This window comes from Symphalangus syndactylus, chromosome 9 (assembly GCF_028878055.3).
Source record: "Symphalangus syndactylus isolate Jambi chromosome 9, NHGRI_mSymSyn1-v2.1_pri, whole genome shotgun sequence".
In the NCBI taxonomy this organism is placed as follows: domain Eukaryota; kingdom Metazoa; phylum Chordata; class Mammalia; order Primates; family Hylobatidae; genus Symphalangus; species Symphalangus syndactylus.
This window is the reverse complement of record NC_072431.2, coordinates 54,741,312-54,766,007: the sequence shown is the minus strand read 5'-3', so window position 1 is coordinate 54,766,007 and position 24,696 is coordinate 54,741,312. Positions and strand designations below refer to the sequence as shown.

General features: G+C 51.9%; 1 protein-coding gene across 7 annotated transcripts in view; it reads left to right on the top strand.

The window, feature by feature from the left end:
* TNRC18 (trinucleotide repeat containing 18) overlaps positions 1 to 24,696 on the top strand; it is a 118,145-nt gene that overhangs the window by 4,910 nt on the left and 88,539 nt on the right. For 6 of the 7 annotated variants that reach the window (XM_055292241.2, XM_055292238.2, XM_055292239.2 and 3 more), the window contains one exon: positions 23,059 to 23,214. In XM_055292241.2, coding sequence (XP_055148216.1) covers positions 23,094 to 23,214 — 121 coding nt within the window. In that variant the 5' untranslated portion in view covers positions 23,059 to 23,093. Of the gene's footprint in view, positions 1 to 19,394; positions 20,721 to 23,058; positions 23,215 to 24,696 lie in introns of those variants that run through there. The other variant, XM_055292240.2, reaches the window with a different exon arrangement.

Below are 24,696 nucleotides of genomic sequence, written 5' to 3'. Positions count from 1 at the left end.
CACGCAGACCTCGGACCCCAGGCCAACGCCCAGAGCCAAGCCCGTGCTAATCCCATTAGCCACGAGGTGGGAGCAGCTCCCATTCACTCTGCTTGGGGCTGGGCCGGATTACACATTCCTCAGCCCAGCACACCCTCCCCCTCCCGGGTTTTCTTTGTGGGGTACAGGTGCTAAATTTTCCCTTCTGACGCACCTCCCTCTCTTCCTTGGCTGTCGGCGCCTTAGGTCTTGCCAGCGTTATCAGTCTCATCTTTATTTGTTTATTTTTGTACCGGGAAGTCCTGAGTGGTTGAGCCACTTGCTTGGGGTCACACAGCTAGGGAGAGGCACATTACGGTTGGGCTCTGCCGACGTGGATGAGCCTTGCCAGGGCTTATAAAGCCCCTCCTAGGCCAAGGGAGGTTCCCTGGAGAGAGCTCAGAGCTGGAGGGGCCCTCGGAGAAAGATCCCCCGGGAGGAATCCCATCCAAGCTGGTATTGACAGCCATCTGCTGTGGAAGGTCCTTTGGAAAAGCTGGTTTCTGCCTTATGGGTCAAGATGGAGGGGTTTGGCCTCTTTCTCTGCAGAAGAGGTGAATTTAAGAATGAATGGGGTTTGCGATCAGGAAAGGGTGGTTTTTAAGTTTCCTATTACCTTGAGCCTTGCTACATTGTGAACAAAATATTCACAGCCTGATCTGGGAGACAGGCATGTAACTGACAAGCACCTGGGGCTTGGCTCTGTGCTCTGGGCTTGGGAGGCCTGGACTCAGTTGTCCTCACAGGCTGCAATTAAAGAGCTATTAGCAGGATTTTGTACTTGGATGTTTATTCTCCCTGCCCCCACACCCTAGGCTGGCCCTGGGAGGGTACATAAATAGAGGGTGGGACCCAGGGATCTGGGTGGGGAGGCCCTGCACTCTGGCTTGGCCAGCCGTCAACGGGGCCGTGGGCCTTCTCCAGGGTCTGATCAGATCCATCTCTGGAATCCAGTCTGTCAGCCTACTGGGATTGATTTAGAAAGATTAATCAGTGAAGACCGCTGGCAGAGTGATGGAGAGATAAGGACGATTTGCAAGGGGCTTCCTTCTCTGGTTAGAGGTGACAAGGGAGGCCCTGGGAGAGTTCTGGAATCTGGAAGGGCCACTTGGTGGGGAGGGGGCTGTCTCTCTTGGTTCTTCAGCTCCCAGCCCCAGCGCTTTCCTTCTTTCCTCACTTGCTCATTTACTCAGCAAATAATTTCCAAGTGCTTCCTGCGTGCCAGGCACCGCTCGGGTCCCAGGAATGCGGCAGTGAACCCAACAGACAGAAATCTCTGCCCTCATTGGAGCTCATGTTCTTCTGGGGATTCAGGGAGTGAACACACAAATCTGAGAAGGAAATGTTTTTTGTTTGTTTGTTTGTTTTGTTTTTGAGATAGGATCTTACTCTGTCACCCAGGCTGGAATGCAATAGCGTGATCTCAGCTCACTGCAACCTCCACCTCCCAGGCTCAGTCCATCCTCCTACCTCAGCCTCCTGAGTAGCTAGAGCTATAGGCATGTGTCACCATGCCCTGCTAACTTTTTGTATTTTTTAGTAGAGGTAGGGTCTTGCTATGTTGTCCCGGCTGGTGTTGAACTCCTGGGCTCAAGTAATCCTCCTGCCTTGGCCTCCCAAAGTGCTGGGATTTCAGGTGTGTACCACTGCACCCAGCTGATTTTGTTACTTAAAATTTTTTATTTTTTATTTTTTTAGAGACAAGGTTTTACTCTGTCACCCAGGCCGGAGTGTAGTGGTGCAATTATAGCTCATTGCAGCCTCAAACTCCTGGCCTCCTCCTGCCTTGGCCTCCCAAAGTGCTGGGATTTTAGGTGTGCACCACTGCATCCAGCTGATTTTGTTACTTAAAGATTTTTTTTTTTAAGAGACAGGGTTTTACTCTGTCACCCAGGATGGAGTGCAGTGTTGCGATTGTAGCTCATTGCAGCCTCAAACTCCTGGGCTCCTCCTGCCTTGGCCTCTTGAGTAGCTAGGACTACAGATAGGTACCACCATGCCTGGCTAATTTTAAAATTTCCTGTAGAGACAGGGTCTTGCTATGTTGTCCAGCTGGTCTCTAACTCCTGGGCTCAAGAGATCCTCCTGCCTCAGCCTCCTGAGTAGCTGGGATTACAGGTGTGTGCCACGACACCCCGCTAATTTTTTTATTTTTAGGAGAGACGGGGTTTTACCATGTTGGCCAGGCTGGTCTTAAACTCCTGGCCTCTAGTGATCCGCCTGCCTTGGCCTCCCAAAGTGCTGGAAGTACAGGCATGAGCCACCATGCCTGGCCTAATTTTAAAATTTTCTGTAGAGACAGGGTGTCCCTATGTTGTCCAGCTGGTCTCAAACTCCTGGGCTCAAGAGATCATCCTGCCTCAGCCTCCTGAGTAGCGAGGACTACATTCCAGCGCCACTGTGCTTGGTTAAGCAAATTATTATTATTATTATTATTTATTTTTTTTTTTTTGAGACAGAGTCTCGCTTTGTCGCCCGGGCTGGAGTGCAGTGGTGCCATCTCGGCTCACTGCAAGCTCTGCCTCCTCGGTTCACACCATTCTCCTGCCTCAGCCTCCCGAGTAGCTGGGCCTACAGGCACCCGCCACCACGTCCGGCTAATTTTTTTGTACTTTTAGTACGGACAGGGTTTCACTGTGTTAACCAGGATGGTCTCGATCTCCTGACCTGGTGATCCACCCGCCTCGGCCTCCCAAAGTGCTGGGATTACAGGCTGGAGCCACCGCGCTCGGCTGATTTTTTTTTTTTTTTTTTTTTTTGAGAGGAAGTCTCACTCTGTCGCCCAGGCTGGAGTGCAGTGGCACGATCTAGGCTCACCACAACATCCGCCTCCTGGGTTCAAGCGATTCTCCTGCTTCAGCCTCCTCAAGTAGCTGGGATTACAGGCGCCTGCCACCACGCCCAGCCAAATTGTTTTTGTATTTTTAATAGAGACGGGGTTTCGCCATGTTGGCCAGGCTGGTCTCGAACTCCTGACCTCAGGTGATCCACCCACCTAGGCCTCCCAAAGTGCTGGGATTACAGGCATGAGCCACCACGCCCAGCTTAACTTCGACCTATTTTTAAGTGAAAATTTCCCAACAGTGAAAGTTGCCAACTTTCCCTGGACAACCAGCTGGAGATAGCTGGATACCAACTTCTCATATTGTTTTGTAATCTGATGTTTAAAAATGTAACACTACACCGTGGAGTCTTATGCAGGCTGGGCACGGCGGCTCATGCATGTGATCCCAGCACTTTGGGAGGCCTAGGCAGGCTGATCACGTGAGGTCAGGAGTTCGAGACCAGCCTGGCCAACATGGCGAAACCGCATCTCTACTGAAAATATAAAAAAAAATTGGCTTGGTGTGGTGGTGGGTGCCTGTAATCTCAGCTACTCGGGGAGGCTGAAGCAGGAGAATCACTTGAACCTGGGAGGCGGAGGTTGCAGTGAGCCAAGATCACGCCACTGCACTCCAGCCTGGGTGACAGAGACAGACTCCATCTCAAGAAAAAAAAAAAAAAAAAAAAGGAGGACACAGACTACGCAGAAAACAAAATGGTAAAGGTCTGGTCTGGTCTGAGAGGTGAGGGGCTGTATCAGCACAGCCCACCCCCAGCCGACTGATCCAGAGGGGGGTGACCTTTTTCCTGCATGCAAAGGGCAGAAAAGTGTGGTGAAGGTGGACGGAACACAAAAGTCAGAGCCTGGCGTATCTGAGCTGGCAGAATGGCTGGAGCTGGTGGGAGGGGATGTGGGGGAGGTGGGATCCTTCAGGTCCCTGAAGGCCAGTCATGAGGTCTTGGAATTTTAAACTGAGGAATGAGGAGGCAATGGAGGGTTTTAAGTGGAGGGAGTAATTGAAATTGAGGGACATTTCACAGAACTAGTCTGGACTCTTACAAAAATGTCAATGGCATGCAAGGCAGAGGAAGGCGGAGAACTGTTCCTGATTAAAAGAGACTGGAAAAATGCTACTGCTAAAGGCAATGTATGGCTCTCGATTGGATCTTGGGATCAGGGAAGAAATTGCTCCAAAGAACCATTGGGACAATTGACAAAACTGGAATATGGACTGTAGATTAGCTGATAGTATCAGATCACTGTTAGGTTTTATGAAGTGGATTCTGTAAGAGAATATCCTTGTTCTTAGGAAATAAGAATACTGAAATGTGGGCCGGGTGCAGTGGCTCACGCTTGTAACCCCAGCACTTTGGGAGGCTGAGGTGGGTGGATCACGAGGTCAGGAGATCGAGACCATCCTGGATAACACGGTGAAACCCGGTCTCTACTAAAAATACAAAAAAATAGCCGGGCGTGGTGGCGGGCGCCTGTAGTCCCAGCTACTCTGAGGCAGGAGAATGGCGTGAACCCGGGAGGCGGAGTTTGCAGTGAGCCGAGATCGCGCCACTGCACTCCAGCCTGGGCGACAGAGTGAGACTCCGTCTCAAAAAAAAATACTGAAATGTTTACAGGCAAGGGACATAGAGTCTACCACTTGTACTCGGAATGGTTCAGGAAAAGAAAAAATAATCTATTTTATATATATATATGGGAGATGATGGTACATCAAGTATTATATCAAAAAAGACAGTGAGGCTGGGCACGGGGTTCATGCCTGTAATCCCAGCGCTTTGGGAGGCTGAGGTGGGCGGATCACCTGAGGTCAGGAGTTTGAGACCAGCCTGGCCAACGTGGCGAAACCCCATCTCTACTAAAAATTAAAAAAATAGCTGGGTGTGGTGGAGGGCACCTGTAATCCCAGCTACTTGGGAGGCTGAGGCAGGAGAATCGCTTGAACTTGGGAGGTTGCAGTGAGCTGAGATCGTGCCACTGCAAGGCAGCCTGGGAGACAGAATGAGACTCCATCTCAAAAAAAAAAAAAAAAAAAAAAAAGCAGTTTACAGTTGTTGGATCTGGTGAAGGTCATAGGACAATTCTTTGTACTATTTCAAACTTTTCTCTGAATTGGAAATGATTTCAAAATAAGCATTTAAGAAAAAACTAGGGGCTGGGCATGGTGGCTCATGCCTGTGTAATCCCACCACTTTGGGAAGCCTAGGCGGGTGGATCGCTTGAGGCCAGGAGTTAGGAGAGAAGTCTGGGCAACAGAGCAAGACCTTGTCTTTACAAAATGTTTAAAAAATTAGTTAGGCATGGTGGCGAATGCCTGTAAGTCCCAGCTACTTGGCAGTCTTTGATGGGAGGATTGCTTGAGCCCCAGAGATCGAGGCTGCAGTGAGTTGTGATTGCACCACTGCACTCACAGTGGTCTGGGCAACAGAGTGAGACCCTGTTTCAAAACATAAAAGAAACGAGGCTGGGTTGCTAGCCAGAGACAGTCTGGTAGACGAGGAGAGAAGCAGGAGGTAATTAGGAGGTGTTGGTTACTAGGGAGGGAGGCTGGAGGTGGCCAGGGTTATGTGCCTTTTGGAGGTTGGGCAGGTAAGATGGATGGGGAGAGGAGGGAAGGAGGGAGGAGAACACAATGGCTTGGGTCCGAGCCACTTGTGGAGGGATGGGGAGGGGCAGATTTGAGGAGAGGCTGGGGACTGGGCATTCTTATTTTGGATGTGGCTGGTGGGGGCTGCTCTTGGCACCCCGGCATGAACCAGTCTGTGGTCTGGCCCGATTCCTCCCACCCTCTCATGTACTGTAGCCTTGTCCTCCAGCCAGACCCTTGCCCCGGCTTTTCAGACATCCCAGCCCAGCTTTTTAGGGGACGGGCTGGAGCTGTTCTCAGCACAGGTCTCGGGCCTCCCCAGGGCCTGCTGGGAGCCCTGGTCAGTGGTCAGTCAGGGCCAGGGTCCTTACCACATCTGCTGCCCACAGAGGCCTGGCATGTGAATTGAGAGTCTAGGCCACTAGGTGGGAGCCACTCAAGTGTCACCTCTCCCAGGCCACCAGTGTACTCAGCATTGCATGTGAGGTTTCTTCAAGGGATAAGGAAAGTGGTGGACCCTCAGCCTGGGGGGAAACCCTGACTTCCCACATCCTCACCAACCATTTGACATGTTTCTGAGCATTTTGGGGGTCCCTGGAAGCTCCTTGTAATCCCCAGATAGAACATTGCTCCATCTAGAGGCAGGATGGCCTCCAAGCTGCGGTGTGGATGTTGCTCCTCCAGTTAAAGGGCATGTAATGACTTTATAAACCTCAATTTTTTCATCTATAAAATGGGTTCATTAGAGTGAATGAGTTCATTTGGTGGTTGTGAGATTTGTTTTTATTTTTTTATTTTTATTTTTATTTTTTTGAGACAGTGTCTCGTTCCGTCTCCCAGGCTGGAGTGCAGTGGCGTGATCTCAGCCCACTGCAACCTCCACCTCCTGGGTTCAAGCGATTCTCCTGCCTCAGCCTCCCAAGTAGCTGAGATTACAGACGCCTGCCACCACTCCCGGCTAAATTTTGTATTTTTGGTAGAGATGGGATTTAACCATGTTGGCCAGACTGGTCTCAAACTGGTGACTTCAGGTGATCCACCCACCTCGGCCTCCCAAAGTGCTGGGATTACAGGCGTGAGCCACCATGCCCAGCTGAAAATTCATTTTCTGGAATTATTGTCTTTTTTTTTTTTTTTTTCCATTTGGAATTTCCTAGAATATCTGGCTTCCAGTTTCTCTCTCTCTTTTTTGTTAAGACACTGGGTCTTGCTCTGTTGCCCAGGCTGGAGTGTGGTGGCATTCTTGTGGCTCACTGCAGCCTCAACTCCTGGGCTCAGATGAGCCTCACACTTCAGTGCCTCCTAAGTAGCTAGGACTACAGGTGCGTTCCACCACACCTGGCTAACTGTTAAATTTTTTATAGAGATGGGGTCTCTCGCTGTGTTGCCCAGGCTGGTCTTGAACTCCTGAGCTCAAATAATCCTCTTGCCTGGGCTTCCCTAAGTGCTGAGATTATAGGTGTGAGTTACCATGCCCAGCCAGCCTTCTGGTCCCTTGATGCATTTTTTTCATTTGTCATATCTATTGGATGAGCTGCTTTGTTTTCTTGGAGATTTCCTTCCTGGAATTTTCCATCTTCCTTCTCTAGTCTGGTTGGCCCGGTTCTTGGGTGTGCTGTAGAGCCATTGTTCTTCCTTTGCCTCTTTCCTGTGTGTCTGATTCCTTTGCCTTCTTGTTTCCTGTTTTACTCCCTCCTTTCTGTAGAGCACATCCTGCGGTGGCTTTCTGTGAAAGGGTATGAGGAAAGCAACGTTTTTGGGGCCTAGTATGCCTGAAAAATGCTTTTGTTCTACCTTCACACTTGAGTGCTATTTGGGAAATACTTTCCCTCTAGGAATTTTTTTTTTTTTTTTTTTTTGACAAGAGTCTTGCTCTGTCACCCAGGCTGGAGGGCAATGGTGTGATCTCGGCTCACTGCAACCTCTGCCTCCCAGGTTCAAGCAATTCTCCTGCCTCAGCCTCCTGAGTAGCTGGGATTACAGGTGTGAGTCACCACGCCCGGCCTTCCCTCTAGGATTTTGAAAGAATTGCAACATCACCTTCCATGTTCCACTGTTACTTTTTAGGAATATGGTGCCATTTTGATTCCTGATCTTTGTGTATGAACCTTTCCCCACCCCCCCTTCCTTTTCTTTTCTTTTTTTTTTTTTGAGATGGAGTCTCACTCTGTAGCCCAAGCTGGAGTGCAGTGGCATGATCTCAGCTCATTGCAACCTCCGCCTCCTGGGTTCAAGCGATTTTCCTGCCTCAGCCTCCCCAAGTAGCAAGTAGCTGGGATTAACAGGCATGTGCCACCACGCCCAGCTAATTCTGTATTTTTTAAAATGGAGACAGGGTTTCACCATGTTGGCCAGGCTGGTCTCAAACTCCTGACCTCAAGTGATCCACCTGCCTCAGCCTCCCAAAGTGCTGGGATTACAGGTGTGAGCCACCATGCCCAGCCTTCTCCTTTCTTTCCTCTTCTCTTCTCTTCTCTTCTCTTCTCTTCCCTCCTCTTTTTTTTTTGAGATGGTCTCACTCTGTTGCCCAGACTGGATTGCAGTGGCGAGATCTTAGTTCACTGCAACCTCGGCCTCCCGGGTTCAAGCGATTCTCCTGCCTCAGCTTTCCAAGTAGCTGGGATTATAGGCTTATGCCACCATGCCCGACTAATTTTTGTATTTTTAGTAGAGATGGGGTTTTACCATGTTGGCCAGGCTGGTTTCGAACTTCTGGCCTCAGGTGATTGACCCACCTCGGTCTCCCAGAGTGCTGAGATTACAGGCGTGAGCCACTCCGCCTGGCCACAGTTACTGTTATTCTTCATCACTGTTCTGAAATTTCACGTTGATGTGTTTTGTTATGGGGTCTTTTTGCATTTACTGTCTTGGGTGCTGCATAGACCATAACAAACTGGAAACTCAAGTCTTTCAGTCTAAAATTTTTTGTATTATTTTTATTTTTTAATTTCCTTCCCAGTATGTTTGCTATTCTCTCTAGTATTCCTATTAGTTAGATATCCTGGGTCTCCTGGGCTAATCATTGAATTTTTTCATTTTTTTTTCTTTTTTTTCTTGAGACAGAGTCTTGCTCTGTTGCCCAGGGTGGAGGGCAGTGGCATGTTCTTGGCTCATTGCAACCTCTGCCTCTTGGGTTCAAATGATTCTCATTCCTCAGCCTCCCGAGTAGCTGGGATTTCAGGCGTGTGCCACCGTGCCTGGCTAATTTTTGCATTTTTAGTGGAGATGGGGTTTCGCCATGTTGGCCAGGCTGGTCTCAAACTCCTGGCCTCAAGTGATCCGCCCGCTTCAGTCTCCCAAAGTGCTGGGATTACAGGTGTGAGCCACTGTGCCTGATCTGATCATTGAATGTTTAAAAAAAATTTTTTTTTTTTTTTTTGAGACGTAGTCTTGCTCTTTTGCCTAGGCTAGAGTGCAGTGGTGCGATCTTGGCTCACTGCAAGCTCCACCTCCCGGGTTCACGCCATTCTCCTGCCTCAGCCTCCCGAGTAGCTGGGACTACAGGCACCGGCCACCACGCCCGGCTACTTTTTTGTATTATTATTTTTTTTTTTTAGTAGAGACAGGGTTTCACTATGTTAGCCACGATGGTCTCGATCTCCTGACCTTGTGATCCACCCGCCTCGGCCTCCCAAAGTGCTGGGATTATAGGCGTGAGCCACTGTGCCTGTCCTTCTTTTGTATTTTCTATATCTTGCAGTTTCTTCTTTCTAGGTGATTTTCTTAATATTTTCTTAACGGTATCTTCTAACCTTTCGATTTAATTATTATTATTTTTTTGAGACAGGGTCTCCCTCTGTTACCAGGGCTGGAGTTCAGTGGTATAGTCACTGCTCACTGCAACCTTGAACTCAAACGGCTGGGGCTCAAACGATCCTCCTGCCTCAGCCTCCTCGGACGACAGGTGTGCGCCACCACGCCTGGCTAGTTTTTGTAGAATTTAATTTTTAAATTTGAGCTATCATATTTTTATGTCCCAAGAGCTCTTATAACCTGGGTTCACTTTTTTTTTAATAGCATCCTGTTCTTGTTTCATGGATACATTAATTCCCATTACTAGGATATTAATTGTGTTTTTTTTCCCCTGGCGTTTTCTTCTTTCATACATTGTCTTTGTTTTCTCTCAGTCTTTTTTCTCTTTTCTCTTTCACCTTGGAGACTTCCCGCGGGCACCTGCCGATGATCATTCTCAGGTGCCCCTTCTTTAAGAAAAAGCAGATGGGATTCAGGTGTAAGGGTGGGGCTTGTTGGCCATTGAGGAGCTTCTTGAATGTCCTCTGTAAAAAGATCTTTCCTTGTTGACCTTGTAAATCTCACAGGCAAGAGTTCAGTGGTTTCTTGTCTGTTGACGTTGAAGCCAGGCTGTTCCTGTCCCAAGAGCTCAGTGTGCATGTTAAGGGTGAGGATTCGCATTCTTATTCCTGTTTTCCCTTTGGTCCACACCCTAGTCCTGAGAATGCGTACCCTCAGTGGTTCCATCTTTCCCTAGTAAACAGGAATCAGTGCTTCTGTGGTGAAACCAACTCTCTTGTCGTCAGCTTTTCCGTGAACCCTGGCTTTACAGCTACTAGGGTCTCTGGGTTCAGTCTCCAGAATTGCTGGTTTCCTGATTGTCTGCTCCAAGCTTAAGTGTTTCTTTTCCCCACTCTCCACTGTGCCAGGCCACACATCTCTTGTCTCTCTGCTTTCTTGCTTCCAAATGTTTTTTTTTCTTTTTTTTTTTTTTTTGAGGCGGAGTCTCATACTGTCACTCAGGCTGGAGTGCAGTGGCGTGATCTCGGCTCACTGCAACCTCCGCCTCCTGGGTTCAAGCGATTCTCCTGCCTCAGCCTCCTGAGTAGCTGCACGCTCTGCCACACCCGGCTAATTTATATATTTTTAGTAGAGACGGGGTTTCATCGTGTTGGCCAGGCTGGTCTCGAACCCCTGACCTCAGGTGATCTACCCGCCGTGGGCTACAGGCGTGGGATTACAGGGATTACAGGCATGAGCTATGCACCTGGCCAGGGGGATGTTTCCTTTCCACTTCTCCTATTTTGCTTTCGTTCCTTTTTTTTTTGAGATGGAAGTCTTGTTCTGTCGCCAGGCTGGAGTGCAGTGGCGTGATCTCAGCTCACTGCAACCTCCGCCTCCTGGGTTCAAGAGATTCCCCTGCCTCAGCCTCCTGAGTAGTGGGGACTAGAGGCATGCGTCAACACACCCAGCTAATTTTTTGTATTTTAGCAGAGATGGCATTTCACCATGTTGGCCAGGATGGTCTCGATCTTCTAACCTCGTGATCCACCCCTACTGTGCCCGGCCACTTTCGTTCCTTTTTGTATTACTGTCATTTTTGTGAGGTTCTGGTGTTTGGGAAACTATTTGTAAAGATCAAACACTGTGCAGTCTCTTGTAGGCTCACACTCCTTCTCTTGCCACTTTCTCTGGGAGATCTGGTTCTTCTGTCTCTGCTAAGAGGCATCTGATGTCTTCTAGCATTTTCTGGAGCAGTTCCTAGAAGGCCCTCCACCCCTACCTCTTTTTCCACCCTTGGAGGTGGAGTCTCCGTAGGGGGGAAACCAGTCACTGGGGAAATCCTTTGTGATTGCTTGAGAATTGACAAAGTCTGGAGCCCTAGGGGCAAGGCTGAGATGGACGTATTTGCATATTATTGGCTGGCCTGAGGCCTTGACCTCTCCTTGGCCGCCTTGGATTCCCTTTATTTAAATTCGAGCACTTATTTTGTGGGCTGGGTACCTGATTGGAGCAAGACAAAGTCCCTGCCCATATTTGAGGATGGGAGAGGGACTAGAATTAGGCCAGAATTGCCGGCTCGTGCTGTGATCCCAGGTGGGGAGTAACTGGGAGCCCAGCTTGATGGATCTTCTTTGGGAATATGCTCACCTGGTGGGGAGGTCAGGGATGGCTTTCCTCTGGAGCGGAGGCTGGAGGTGTAGGAGGGGCAGGATGGGGTGAGGAGGTTGGGGTGGGCCTCCCTCCTCCCTGGGGCCAGCCCCCAGGCCCTCCTGGTGGGGCAGGGCTGAAGCAGGTTGATCTGGGCTGGTGGCTACTGCAGTCTTGGTCCTGGTTCTGGTCCCGGCATAGCGTGGAGAGGAGACTGCAGCCTTGGACTCTGACCTGCGTCTTTTCTGCGCTGATGGGAGTTCCAGGACGGTGGCGGTGGCCACGGGTCGTGATAGCCCAGCCGCAGTGCCAAGGACGTGCAGGGTGAGCCCCCGTCCCACCACCCCAGCCTCAAGCTCTATCACTGGAGTGGGGGGGTGCCCCAGACGTCCCTGCGAGGCCAGGGCACAGAATCTTGCCATTTTAGCCTCAGAGAGTGTGAGATGCGCACCCCAGGTCCCACAGCGGGAGGTGAGGGGTTCGAGGCCCTAGCTCCTTGCAGGAACGCTGGGGGCTGGCAGGGAGGTGGGGGTGTTGATAGGAATTTGTCTATTTTCCTTTTTCACTTCTTGGCTCTTCTTTTCTTTTCTCTTTTTCTTTTTTTTTTTTTTTTGAGACAGAGTCTCGCTCTTGTCACCCAGGCTGGAGTGCAGTGGTACGATCTCAGCTCACTGCAACCTCCGCCTCCTGGGTTCAAGTGACTCTCCTGCCTCAGTCTCCTGAGTAGCTTCAGTTACAGGCACCCGCCACCGTGCCCAGCTAATTTTTGTATTTTTGGTAGAGACGGGGTTTCACCCTGTTGGCCAGGCTGGTCTTGAACTCCTGACTTCAGGTGATCCGCCCGCTTCTGCCTCCCAAAGTGCTGGGATTACAGGCTTGAGCCACTGGGCCTGGCCTCTACTTTCTGCTTTCTGTCTCTATGGACGTGAGTACTGTAGGTACCTCAAAAGTGGAATCACACATAGTATTTGTCTTTAAAAACATTAAAGACAATTTTTTTTTGAGACAGTCTCGCTCTATTACCCAGGCTGGAGTGCAGTGGCGCAATCTCGGCTCACTGTAACCTCCGCCTCTTGGGTTCAAGCGATCTTCCCATCTCAGCCTCCCGAGTAGCTGGGATTACAGGTGCCCGCCACCACAACGGGCTATTTTTTGTATTTTTTGTAGAGATGGGATTTCACCATGTTGGTCAGGCTGGTCTCCAACTCCTGCCTTCGAATGATTTGCCCGCCTCGGCCTCCCAAAGTGCTGGGATTACAGGTGTGAGCCACCGCACCTAGCCCTAGTATTTGTTGTTTATGTCTGGCTTATTTCACTCAGCTTCATGTCCTCAAGGTACGTCGTGTTGTTGTAGAATGTATTGGATTGTCCTTCCTTTTTAGGGCTGAATAATATTCCACTGGCTGGATGGACCCCCTTTTGTTTATCGATTCATAGATGGACAGCTGGGTTCTTTCTACCCTTTGACTGTTGTGAATAGTGCTGCTATGAACATGGGTATGCAAATATGTGTTCGAGTTCTGGATTTCAACGTCTGCATACTTTTTATTTTTTAAAATAGAAACGGGTCTCATGATGTTGCCGAGACTGGTCTCAAACTCCTGAGCTCAAGTGATCCTCCTGCCTTGGCTTCTCAAAATGTTGGGATTACGGGCATAAGCCACTGTGCTTGGGCTAATTTCTGTATACTTTTTATTTTTTATTTTTTTTGAGACAGAGTCTTGCTCTGTTGCCCAGGCTGGAGTGCAGTGGTGTGATCTCGGCTCATTGCAACCTCCGCCTCCCGGGTTCATGTGATTCTCCTGCCTCAACCTCCCACATAGCTGGGACTACAGGCACAAGCTACCATGCCTGGCTTTTTTGTTTTGTTTTGTTTTGTTTTTTTGAGACGGAGTCTCGCTCTGTCACCTAGGCTGGAGTGCAGTAGCAAAATCTCGGCTCACTGCAACCTCCTCCTCCCGGGTTCAAGGGATTCTCCTGCCTCAGCCTCCTGAGTAGCTGGGATTATAGGCGCCCGCCACCACACTTGGCTAATTTTTGTATGTTTAGTAGAGACAGGGTTTTACCATGTTGGCCAGGCTGATCTCAAACTCCTGACCTCAAGTGATCCACTTGCCTCGGCCTCCCAAAGTGTTGGGATTACATGTGTGAGCCGCAGTGCCTAGCCCTGGCTAACTTTTGTATTTTTAGTAGAGAGGGGGTTTTGCCATGTTGGCCAGTCTGGTCTTGAACTCCTGAGCTCAAGTGATCCTCCTGCCTCAGCTTCCCAAAGTTCTGGGATTATGGGTATGAGCCACTGTGCCCAGCCTAATTTCTGTATACTTCTTTTTTTTTTTTGAGACGAAGTCTCACTCTGTTGCCCAGACTGGAGTGCAGTGGCACAATGTTCGCTCAGTGCAACCTCTGTCTCCCAGGTTCAAGCAGTTCTTCTGCCTCAGCCTCCCAAATAGCTGGGACTACAGGTGCATGCTGCCATGCCTGGCTAATTTTTTTTTTTGTATTTTAGTAGAGCCTGGGTTTCTTTTTTCTTTTTTGAGACGGGGTCTCGCTCTGTAGCCCAGGCTGGAGTGCAGTGGCGCGATCTCGGCTCACTGCGAGCTCCACCTCCGGGGTTCACGCCATTCTCCTGCCTCAGCCTCCTGAGTAGCTGGGACTACAGGCCCCTGCCACCACGCCCAGCTAATTTTTTTGTATTTTTTTAGTAGAGACCGGGTTTCACCGTGTTAGCCAGGATGGTCTCCATCTCCTGACCTCATGATCCGCCCGCCTCAGCCTCCCAAAGTGCTGGGATTACAGGCGTGAGCCACCGCGCCTGGCTGAGACTGGGTTTCATCGTGTTGTCCAGGCTGGTCGTGAACTCCTGAGCTCAGGCAATCTGCCCGCCTCGGCCTCCCAAAGTGCTAGGATTGCAGGCATGAGCCACCTTGCCCTGCCATTTCTGTATACTTTTTAGAGACACCTTTTCATTTTACACACACACACACACACACACACACACACACACACACAGTGTGCATGCGCTGCTGGGGTTTTGATGGGGATTGCATATGGAATGTGCAGATCATTTTGGCTGCAGCGAGCATCCCAGTAAGTAGGTCTGCCTGTTTCCTTGGGAGGGATCCCCAGAAGTGGGTCTGGGCGCCTGCAGTCCTCGGTAAGCCTTGCGGATTTGTTTTCCAAAAGCTGGAGATGAATTGGCTCAGTTCTCATCTTTCCCCGGGCAGCTAACCACCCAGCGCCCTCCACAACTAGAAGCAAAAATTTGCTGATTTGGTGGAATGAAAATAACATCACTGTTTTAATACTTCTTTGTAATGCTAATGGCCTTGAAATTTTGAATGGAGTTTAGCCATTTACAATTTCTCTTTTTCAAATTGCCTGGGATTCTTTTTTTTCCTCAAGACGGAGTCTTCCTCTGTCGCCCAGGCTGGAGTGCAGTGGTGCGATCTCGGCTTACTGCAACCTCCGCCTCCCGGGTTCAAGCAATTCTCCGGCCTCAGCCTCCTGAGTAACTGGGATTACAGGCATGTGCCACCACACCCACCTAAGTTTTGTATTAGTAGAGATGGGGTTTCACCACGTTGGCCAGGCTGGCCTTGAACTCTTGACCTTGACCTTGTGATCCAACCGCCTTGGCTTCCCAAAGTGCTGGGATTACTGGCATGGGCCACCGTGCCCAGCCCTGCCTGGGATTCTTATGGCATTCTGAGAATCTTGAGCCAGTGTTAACCCATTCTTTGGCTTAGATATTACAGAACTCTCTGGATCTTGGGATCCATGGGAGTTTGAAGGTCATTCTGTCTAGAGGGTCCTTGCAGGATTTTTGGCTGCTATCTTGGAAACACCTACGTTACCTGTCAGTGCTTAGGGCTGAAATAATGTCTTTCCTGGGTGACAATTCTGGTTTGATTGAGTCTATGAGATGCTCTGATAGTCTGTTGACATCATTTTTTTTTTTTTTTTTTTTTTTTTTAAAACAGACAGGGTCTCACTCTGTTGCCCAGGCTGGTGTGCAGTGGCGCAACCATAGCTCAATGCCTCTAATTCCTGGGCTCAAATGATCCTCACGCCTTCAACCTCCCAAGTAGCTGGGACTACAGATGTACACCACTAAGCCTGGCTAATTTTTAAATTTTTTTGTATAGATGGGGTCTTGCTAGGTTGCCCAGGCTGGTGCTGAACTCCTGGCCTCAAACGATCCTCCTGCCTCGGCCTCCCAAAGTCCTAGGATTAACAGGTGTGAGCCACCACACCGCAGTCTGGGATGCAGTTGTTGTGAGAGGTCAAGATGTTTTAAAATGTGAAGATAAACCGGGCGAGGTGGTTCACGCCTGTTATCCCAACACTTTGGGAGGCCGAGGCAGGTGGATCATCTGAGGTGGAGAGTTCGAGACCAGCCTGACCAACATGGAGAAACCCCATCTCTACTAAAAATACAAATTTAGCTGGGCGTGGTGGTACATGCCTGTAATCCCAGCTACTCGGTAGGCTGAGGCAGGAGAATTGCTTGAACCCGGGAGGTAGAGGTTGTGGTGAGCTGAGATCACGCCATTGCACTCCAGCCTGGGCAACGAGCGAAACTCCGTCTCAAAAAAAAAAAAAAAAGTGAAGATAAAATGTAATCGTTCTGTGTTTGGTTATGAAGGGCTGTCTGGGATTGAAAATGTGCAACCTATGTCTAACGAACGCTTCTGCTCTGTCTGGGTGGTACAGCTGAGTGGAGAAGTGTAGGTTTGGGAGTCAGAGCCTCAGTCTCCTTATCTGTAAAAGGGACACCAATCCCTCTCCCCGTTGACAGGAGTGGGGAGCACAGGGTAGAGAAGCAGGTCCCAGAGAATGCTGCAGGGAAGGCCTGGGCACCCTTCCTCCAGCTAATCAGGACCTTGCCCCATTCCACACCATAAATATGATCTTCTTTTTTTTTTTTTTTTGGTGTTTTTTTTTTTTTTTTTTTTTTTTTTTTGAGACAGTCTCACTCTGTCGCCGAGACTGGAGTGCAGTGGCACTGTGTTGCCTCACTGCAACTTCTATCTCCTGGGTTCAAGCAGTTCTCCTGCCTCAGCCTCCGGAGTAGCTGGGATTATAGGTGTCCACCACTACGCCCGGCTAGTTTTTATAGTTTTACTGGAGACGCTGTTTCACCATGTTGACCAGGCTGGTCTTGAACTCTTGACCTCAGGTGATCTGCCTGCCTCGGCCTCCCAAAGTGCTGGGATTACAGGCGTGAGCCACTGCGCCCAGCTGCATAAATATTATTTTCTAATTTTTTTTTTGTCTTTTTGAGACAGGGTCTCTCTCTGTCACAGGCTGGAGTGTGGTGGCGCGATCTCGGCTCACTGCGACCTCCACCTCCTAGGCTCAGGCCATCAGTTTTTTTTGCCTCCTGAGTAGCTGGGATTACAGGCCCACACCGCCATGCGTGGCTAATTGTTTTTAATTTTTGTAGAGATGGAGTTTCACCGTGTTGCCCAGGCTGGTCTCAAACTCCTGACCTCAAGTGATCTGCCCGCGTTGGCCTCCCAAAGTGCTGGGATTACAGGCATGAGTCACTGTGCCTGGCCTAAAAAAATTTTTTTGGGGATAGGGTCTTGCTCTGTTGCCCAGGCTGCTCTTAAACTCCCGGCGATCCTCCCACTTTGGCCTTCCAAAGTGTTGAGATGGCAGACATGAGCCACTGTGCCCAGCTCCTACTGTAAATACTACTTGAGTACCTCCTATGTGCAGCATAGGACTGGGAATAAAAAAATACCTTGTAGTACACCTAGTAATGCTGGGGTGAGCAGTCTGGCCAAATGTGGCCCACGTCTTGTTTTTGTAAATAAAGTTTTATTGGTACAGAGCAACGCCCAATCGTTTACTGTCTGGGTGCTTTCCTGGCAACAGGCAGCAGACACCCTTTCAAAGAAAAGCTTGCTGTCTTCAGTGGGCAGAGACAATAAGGAACTAACACCTGTGATAACAGGTGATAAGCAGTGGAGAAAAACATTTCAGGAAAGGGCGTGACAGGGTAAGTTGCAATGTTAAAACGGGCAGTTAGGGAAGGCTGAGCTGTAAGAGAAGGGAGTGAGGGAGTTAGGGTATAGATAGGCGGGAGTGTGCAGGGTCTTCCCTGTATATCTGGAAGGAGGACCTGATTCTGGGCGAGGGGCAGAGGTGGGCTGGAGCTACTCTGGACCAACCCATTGGCAGTGACAAAGCTTTCTGGTTCTTTGCTGTTTAAGGTACTTATATCCCTATCATGATCACATGCAGCCCCCCACCCTGACTCGAACCAGGGAGGACTTCAGGTGCCCACCATACGGTTTCTAGAAGGGTCCCCAGCAACTGCTGTTGCAGAGGGAAGATTGCATTGGTGGGCCAGACATGGTGGGTGGATCACTTGGCCTCCCAAAGCATTGGGATTACAGGCGTGAGCCACCGCACCTGGCCTTAGTTTTAATTTTTAATATGTGTTTTTTGAGACAGGGTCTTGCTCTGTCTCCCAGGCTGCATGCAATCTCAGCTTACTGCAGCCTCAGCCTCCCGTGCTCGAGCGATCCTCCCACCTCAGCTTCCAGAGTAGCTGGGTTACAGGCGTGCACCACCACACCTGGTTAATTTTTTTGTATTTTTTTGTAGAGATAAGAGTCTCTATTAGCCCAGGCTGGTCTTGAACTTCTGAGCTGAAGTGATCTGCTGCCCATCTTGGCCTCTGGTAGTGCTGAGATTAAAGGTGTGAGCCACCACGCCAGGCTACAGCTTGCATTTTTTTTTCATGGAGGTGAAATTCACATAGCATACAATTAACCATTTGAAACATGTACACTTCACTGGTATTTGGTGTATTCATCCTGTGTAATCACCAGCTATCTATGGTTTCAAAATTGAATATTTATTTATTTGAGAGAGAGTCTCGCTCTGTCACCCAGGCTGCAGTGCAGTGGTGTGATCACGGCTCACTGCATCCTCTGCCTCCCAGGTTCAAGCGATTCTCCTGCCTCAACCTCCCGGGTAGCTGGGACTATAGGGACACACCACCATGCCTGGCTAATTTTTGTGTTTTAACTAGAGATGGAGTTTCACTATGTTGGTCAGGCTGGTCTAGAACCCCTGACCTCAGGTGATCCGCCCGCCTCTGCCTCCCAAAGTGCTGTGATTTACAGGCATAAGCTACCACTCCCAGCCCTGAATTTTTGTTTTAAGTAAGGACAGATAGCATTTGGCTAGAAGCAGACATGGACTCTGACATTTTGTAGGTGCTTAGCTTCTCTGAGCTCCAGGGTTTGTAACCATAAATAATAACAATAATCATAGACCAGGCGCAGTGGCTCAGGTCTGTCATCCCAGCACTTTGGGAGGCCGAGGTGGGAGGATCGCTTGAGCCCAGGAGTTCTAGACCCCAAACTGGGCAACATAGTGAGATCCTGACTCTACGAAAAAGAAAAAATAAAAATTAACTATACATGGTGGTGCACGCCTGTAGTCCCAGCTACTCAGGAGTCAAAGGTGGGGCGATTGCTTGAACCCGGGAGGTTGAGGCTGCAGTGAGTCATGATCACACCACCTCAGCTCCCCAGGTAGCTGGGACTACAGGTGCCTGCCACCATGCCCAGCTAATTTTTGTATTTATAGTAGAGACGGGGGGGTTTCACCATGTTGTCCAGGCTGGTCTCGAACTCCTGGCCTCCCAAAGTGCTGGGATTATAGGTGTGAACCACTGTGCCCAGCTGTGTGTTTTAGGCTTTGACAGTCATTGGTCTTAGCTTCTAAGGTGTCAGGTGAGATAATAACTGGGGTGAGCAGGCGGCAGCCAGTTACTTGATTTGGGGAGCCAGGTCTTGAGCTCAGCCTAGGGCGAGAGGCAGGGAGACCGACCCCCATACCGCAGGTTGGCATGAGAGATTCCAGTCAAGTCTTTGGAGAGGCCAGTGAGCTCTGGGCCTAACTCAGTGCCCCCTGGCACCCCGAGGCCTGCAACCTTCTTGGTGAAACGGGGGGATGGCAACTGCTCAGTCCTTGGGTGTGGGTGTGAGCAGTGGGTGGGGCAGGGGGGCACTGTGGAGGCTTGGGGTATAGTCTAGAGATGCAAGGAGACCAGGCAGGATGGCCTGGGATGGCCTCTGCTTCCTCGGGGTTTATTTTAGAGCCTCTCTTGTGAGTTGCGGGATGCCTTGACCCTCTCCTCATCCTAATGTGTATCTCTTTGCTTTGGCCCTGGGAACATTGGAAATCACATTTATGGATGGGCAGGGTGGCTCATGCCTATAATCCCAGCATTTTGGGAGGCCAAGGCAGGAGGATCGCTTGAGGCCAGGAGTTTGGGACCAGCCTGGGCAACATAGCAAGACCCCATCTCTACAAAAAAGAAAAAAATTAGTTGGGCGTGGTGGTGTGTGCCTGTCGTCCCTGCTACCCAGGAGGCTGAGGCTGGAGGGTTGATTGAGCTCAGGAGTTGGAGGCTGCAGTGAGCTGTGATCGAGCCACTGCGCTGCAGCCTGGGTGAATTGAACAAAGTGAGACCCTGTCTCTAAAAAAGGAAACAACACTTACGCAATCGGGTAATCCCAAATAGAAGTATGTCCTGGGTGGCAGGTCACAGGTGGCAGGTTCCAGCCACTGTGATACGGCAGGAAGTAAGGATGATAGTCCCCGCCCTCAGGGAGGGAACTGCCTCTGGGGGAAGACAGAGGCATGAAATCCACAAGGAGGCTGGCAGATCTGTTTCCAAGGGGTTGTGGGTGGTCACAGGTCACTTGGGGCCTGCTTGGGTAGTGTGGCTGTTGGAGACTTCTCTGGGGCCCAGGGAGGCCTGAGGTGGGAGTGAAGGAGGAGGGCTCTAGGAGGCCTGGGAGTTCGTGCCTGAGGGGCCAGGCGGGAAAGGGGCAGGCTCAGGGATGTGACCAGGGAGAAGTTTGTCTGTTCTGGAGAGTGAGGTGGAGTGGGGGCGCCGGCCTCATCGCCGTAGCTGAGTAGGGATTGTGTGTCCATTTTACAGAGTTGCAAACTGAGGCCCTGAGAACGGCACTGCCTTGCTGGGGATGCTGGGGGTTCCCAGCTGCCCCGCCCAGCCTGGGAGGAGGGGCTTTGGGTGCCGTTGAGTCCTGTGGTGGGCAGGAGCCGTTGGCTGGCATCCGGGCCTGGGTGCTGCTGGGCGGGTTTCACAAGCCCGGGCAGGGGCCGGCCTGCGCCGCTCGGCTTCCGTGCAGCCTGGGGCAGGAAGAGCTGGCGGCTGATGTAAGCTCTTGCGCAAACCCTGGCTGCTGGCTTCCGGAGCCTTCTACCCACCCGCCTGCCACAGCAAGGCGGAAGCCCGGGGCTCGGCAGGGCTTGGAGGCCCTGCTGCCCCGGCTTGGGCCACATGGATGGACTGACTGGCCACCGAGGCCCTGGGGCCCGAGGGCTTGGCGCTGGAGTCCGGTGAGGGGGCTGGGCCTGGCTGGACTGGAGTGTTGGGGGCTGGACACGGGGCGGTGGTGACAGGGCATGTGGCCAGAGGGCACCCCTTGCTGCTCTGCCCACTCCTGTCTTTGGGGCCCAAGGTGGAGGCCCTGCCCTTCTCTGCCTCAGTTTCCCCACATGTACCCCAAAGAAGCTGGGTTGGATATTCCGGGATCCTGTGCCCCTGAGAGGTGGTCAGTGAGCACTTGTATACAGGCCCTTTGTTGGGGAGAATGGGGGCACTGGGGACCCAGAGGCTGGACTGGGATCTGTGAGCTCCCGCAGGCTGGACCGGGGCCATCTGGGAGCCCGCATCTCCTGCAAAGCCACATAACTTAGCCCATGCCCCCTGTAAACAGTGCTCACAACACAGGGACTTAGAGGAGGTGGCTCTAGGGTACACACGGAATCCCTCCGCTGGGGGCTGGCCAGTGGTAGCACCCGGCTGGAGGTGCTTTGCTGCCACCTCCTGAGGGCATTGCTTGGAGGATTTGAAATCAGCTGCACGGTGCCTGGTGCATGCCAGCTTTTAGTGAATGGGTGCCATGGCTGGTTATTGTTATTATTTATATTTTGAGTCCAAGTCTTGTTCTGTCGCCTGGATTGGAGTGCAGTGTTGTAATTGCAGTCACAGCTCACTGCAGTCTCCCAACTCTTGGGCTCAACCCATCCTCTCGCCTCAGTCTCCAGAGACTGTAGGCAAGAGCCACCTTGCCCGGCCTGTTGTCATTATTTATCATTGTTTTTTTTTTTGAGACGGAGTCTCACTCTGTCGCCCAGGCGGGAGTGCAGTGGCACGATCTCAGCTCACTGCAACCTCCACGTCCTGGGTTCGAGCGATTCTCCTGCCTCAGCCTCCCGAGTAGCTAAAATTACAGGTGCCCACCACCACACCCAGCTAATTTTTTGTATTTTTTTTTTTTTATTTGAGATGGAGTCTCTCTCTGTTGCCCAGGCTGGAGTGCAGTGGAGCGATCTTGGCTCACTGCAACCTCCGCCTCCCGGGTTCAAGCGATTCTCCTGCTTCAGCCTCCTGAATAGCTGGGACTACAGGTGCCTACCACCACAACCAGCTAATTTTTTGTATTTGTCTTTTTCGTAGGGGGCGGGGTTTCACCATGTTGGTGAGGCTGGTCTCTAACTCCTGACCTCGTGATTCGCCTGCCTCGGCCTCCCAGAGTGCTGGGATTATAGGTGTGAGCTGCCGCGCTCGGCCTCATTATATTGTTATTGTGGTTAAACACATGCTTCCTTCCCTATCATTCCCAAAGGGAGGCATTTTTATCCCCATTTTGTTGATGTGCAAACTGAGACCTGGTAAGGGAATCCCCGTGCCCCAGGGCCTGCATGCTTCTCTCTGACCTGTGACCCAGAGGCCTGCCAGGGTCTTCCCTTAGAGGGGATGGTGTTTGGGGCTTGTGGGACAGAGCCCCTTGGTGGCAGCTGGGAGGCACCCTGTCCGATGTGAGCCTGGCCATGTGGGGCATGGCGGGGCTGGCTGTGGCTTCCACCCAGGCCCTGCTGATTTCCATCATCTTTCTGAGCTGCAGTCGGCCCCGTGGCCCCTATTGGCAGTGACCCCGGGTGCGTGGGGCCTGCCGTCTGGAGGGGTTGCCCTCGATGGGGCTCCCTTAGCGGCCCCCATGCCTGCCGCTCCATCACGGATTCATTCCCGAAGTCACTGTGGCTTGGTGGTGCCAGCCATGGGCTGGGGGACACCCTGCAGGGCTGCATTCTGAGTCCCTGCTTTCTGGCTGTGTGAGCTGGCACTTCCCATCTCCAAGCCTCACCTTCTTTTTCTGTTAAATGGGCACACGGGGCTGGCTAGGGCTGCTGTGGGAGGTCATTCTCTGGCTGGAGGGTGGGTGTCCTCTCTGGGCCTGCAGAGCTCAGCCTATGAGCCCCCCGCCTGTGAGTCCCCCATCGCTTTGCCCTGTGGCCTCTGGAAGTCCCAGTGCCCCACCGACTTCAGGATTCCCCCCTGCAGATGGGGAGAATGGTGCCAGGCCAGATCTGGGCTGGTTGGGTGGCAGCAGTGGAAGGCCCTCCTCCGAGGGTGCGGGGTGCCCAGGGCTGAGGGTCTGCTGTCGGGGGCTTCCTGCCGTCTTGTGCTTCCTCAAGCCCTGGGTCTGGGTGGGTTGACCCAGGCCCATCCTTCGGCCCAGGGATGGGGCCAGAGCAGGGGAACCCTCTTTGGTCTTCTGGCCAGCATCAGCTCCACACAGGTGGGGAGAGGCGGGGGTCTCGGGGCGGTGGGCCAGGGCGGCGGCACCGGCCTGGTTATCTGCCTGATGGTCCTCCCAACTTCTCTCTGCAGGCGAGACCTTCTTGGGCAGTTTTGTGGCCAGCGGGATGGGGCCCTCGGCCTCGTCTCATGGGAGCCCGGTGCCACTGCCCTCTGACCTCTCCTTCCGCTCCCCAACCCCTAGCAACCTGCCCATGGTGCAGCTGTGGGCTGCCCACGCCCATGAAGGTAAGGAGCATGTTGGGGTCAGGGCTGAGGGCTGTTGGGCTGACGTCCCAGCCACTCTGGCCACTTCATGTGCCCCTCTTGTCATCACTGAGCTGGGGCTGGTGGGCCCCAGGTCACCTGGCCTCCCTGTTGTTTCTCAAACGCCCAGGGCTGCTTCTTGTCACTGTCACAGTGCATTTGTATGAGCTGTTCCCTCTCCTTTCAGCTTGATACCCCATGCCACAGACCACCTTCCAGCCCTCCAGCTCAGCTCAGAGACCCCCTCTTCCCCACCCCCTTCCATCACTCGCTTGTGACGACAGATTATCTGATCATTCCTGAACTACCCGCATTCCCACTGGAGTGAGCCCTGAGTGCAGGGCCTGGTTTGATCTGGTCAGCACTGTATCCCTGGTGCACAGTAGGCTCATTAATAATTGCAGGAACAGGCCGGGCGTGGTGGCTCACAGCTGGAATCCCAACACTTTGGGAGGTTGAGGTGGGAAGATCACCTGAGGGCAACAGTTCGAGACCAGCCTGGGCAACATAGCAAGACCCCATCTCCACAAAATTACCTGGAGCGGGGTGACCTGGGGCCTCTTCTTTTGCATTTCTGCAGCCGTGCCCCTCAATGTAGGGGCTCTGCAGGCCTGGCTTCCCCTGGGCCGTGAGCAGATTCTGGATTTCTCTAGAGCCTCACTTTCATCCTCTGCCTGCAGAGGAATGGGCCTGCGGACCTCCGAGCTCCTCCGTCTCCTCTGGCTTTGACAGGTTCTGGATGTTGGGTACTAGGTACCTCCTCCCTCCTCCCTCCTTCCTCCCCCCCCACCCTCCTACCAGGTGTCCTGTAGGTGCTCGTGGTTCCTGGAAGGTTGCAGCCGTGGAGCTCCTGCTGCAGGCTTAGGGCTCTTCCGGCCCTCCCCAGCCACTCTATCTTCACTTCCTCCTGTGGGGCCAGGTCTGACCGTCATCCCAAATCCTGCGGCTGCTGCATTCAGCCCAGGAGGAAACGGGTTCAGCCAGAGGCGTCCCCAGCCACAGGACCCCATCCAGTCCTTACAGTACTTTGCCCATTGTACAGATGAGGTCAGCGAGTCTGCTCCTCCTGGACACTCTGGGGAAGGCATCTGAATCCAGGCACAAGGGTGCCCGGCCTGCACAGAGTGGGCCTTCTAGGCTGGGGTCCCACCTGAGCCTCCCACTTTAACCAGCCAAGGCAGGTGCCAGAAGATCTGGACGAGGAGAGCCTGCCTCTCGGGACTGTCTGCCACCAGCTTGCTACCTCTCTGTCCCTGAGACTTTTCTCTTTGGCCAACAAATTCTAGTGATGACCGCAAACACACAGGGTGCTTACCACAGCCCAGTGCACACTCAGCTCACTTCGGCCTCAGAGCCAGCCCTGCCTGGGGGAGGGACTGTTAGGCCCTTTTTTTTGAGACAGGGTCTTGCTCTGTCACCCAGGCTGGAGTGCAGTGGTGCAGTCTCAGCTCACTGCAACCTCTG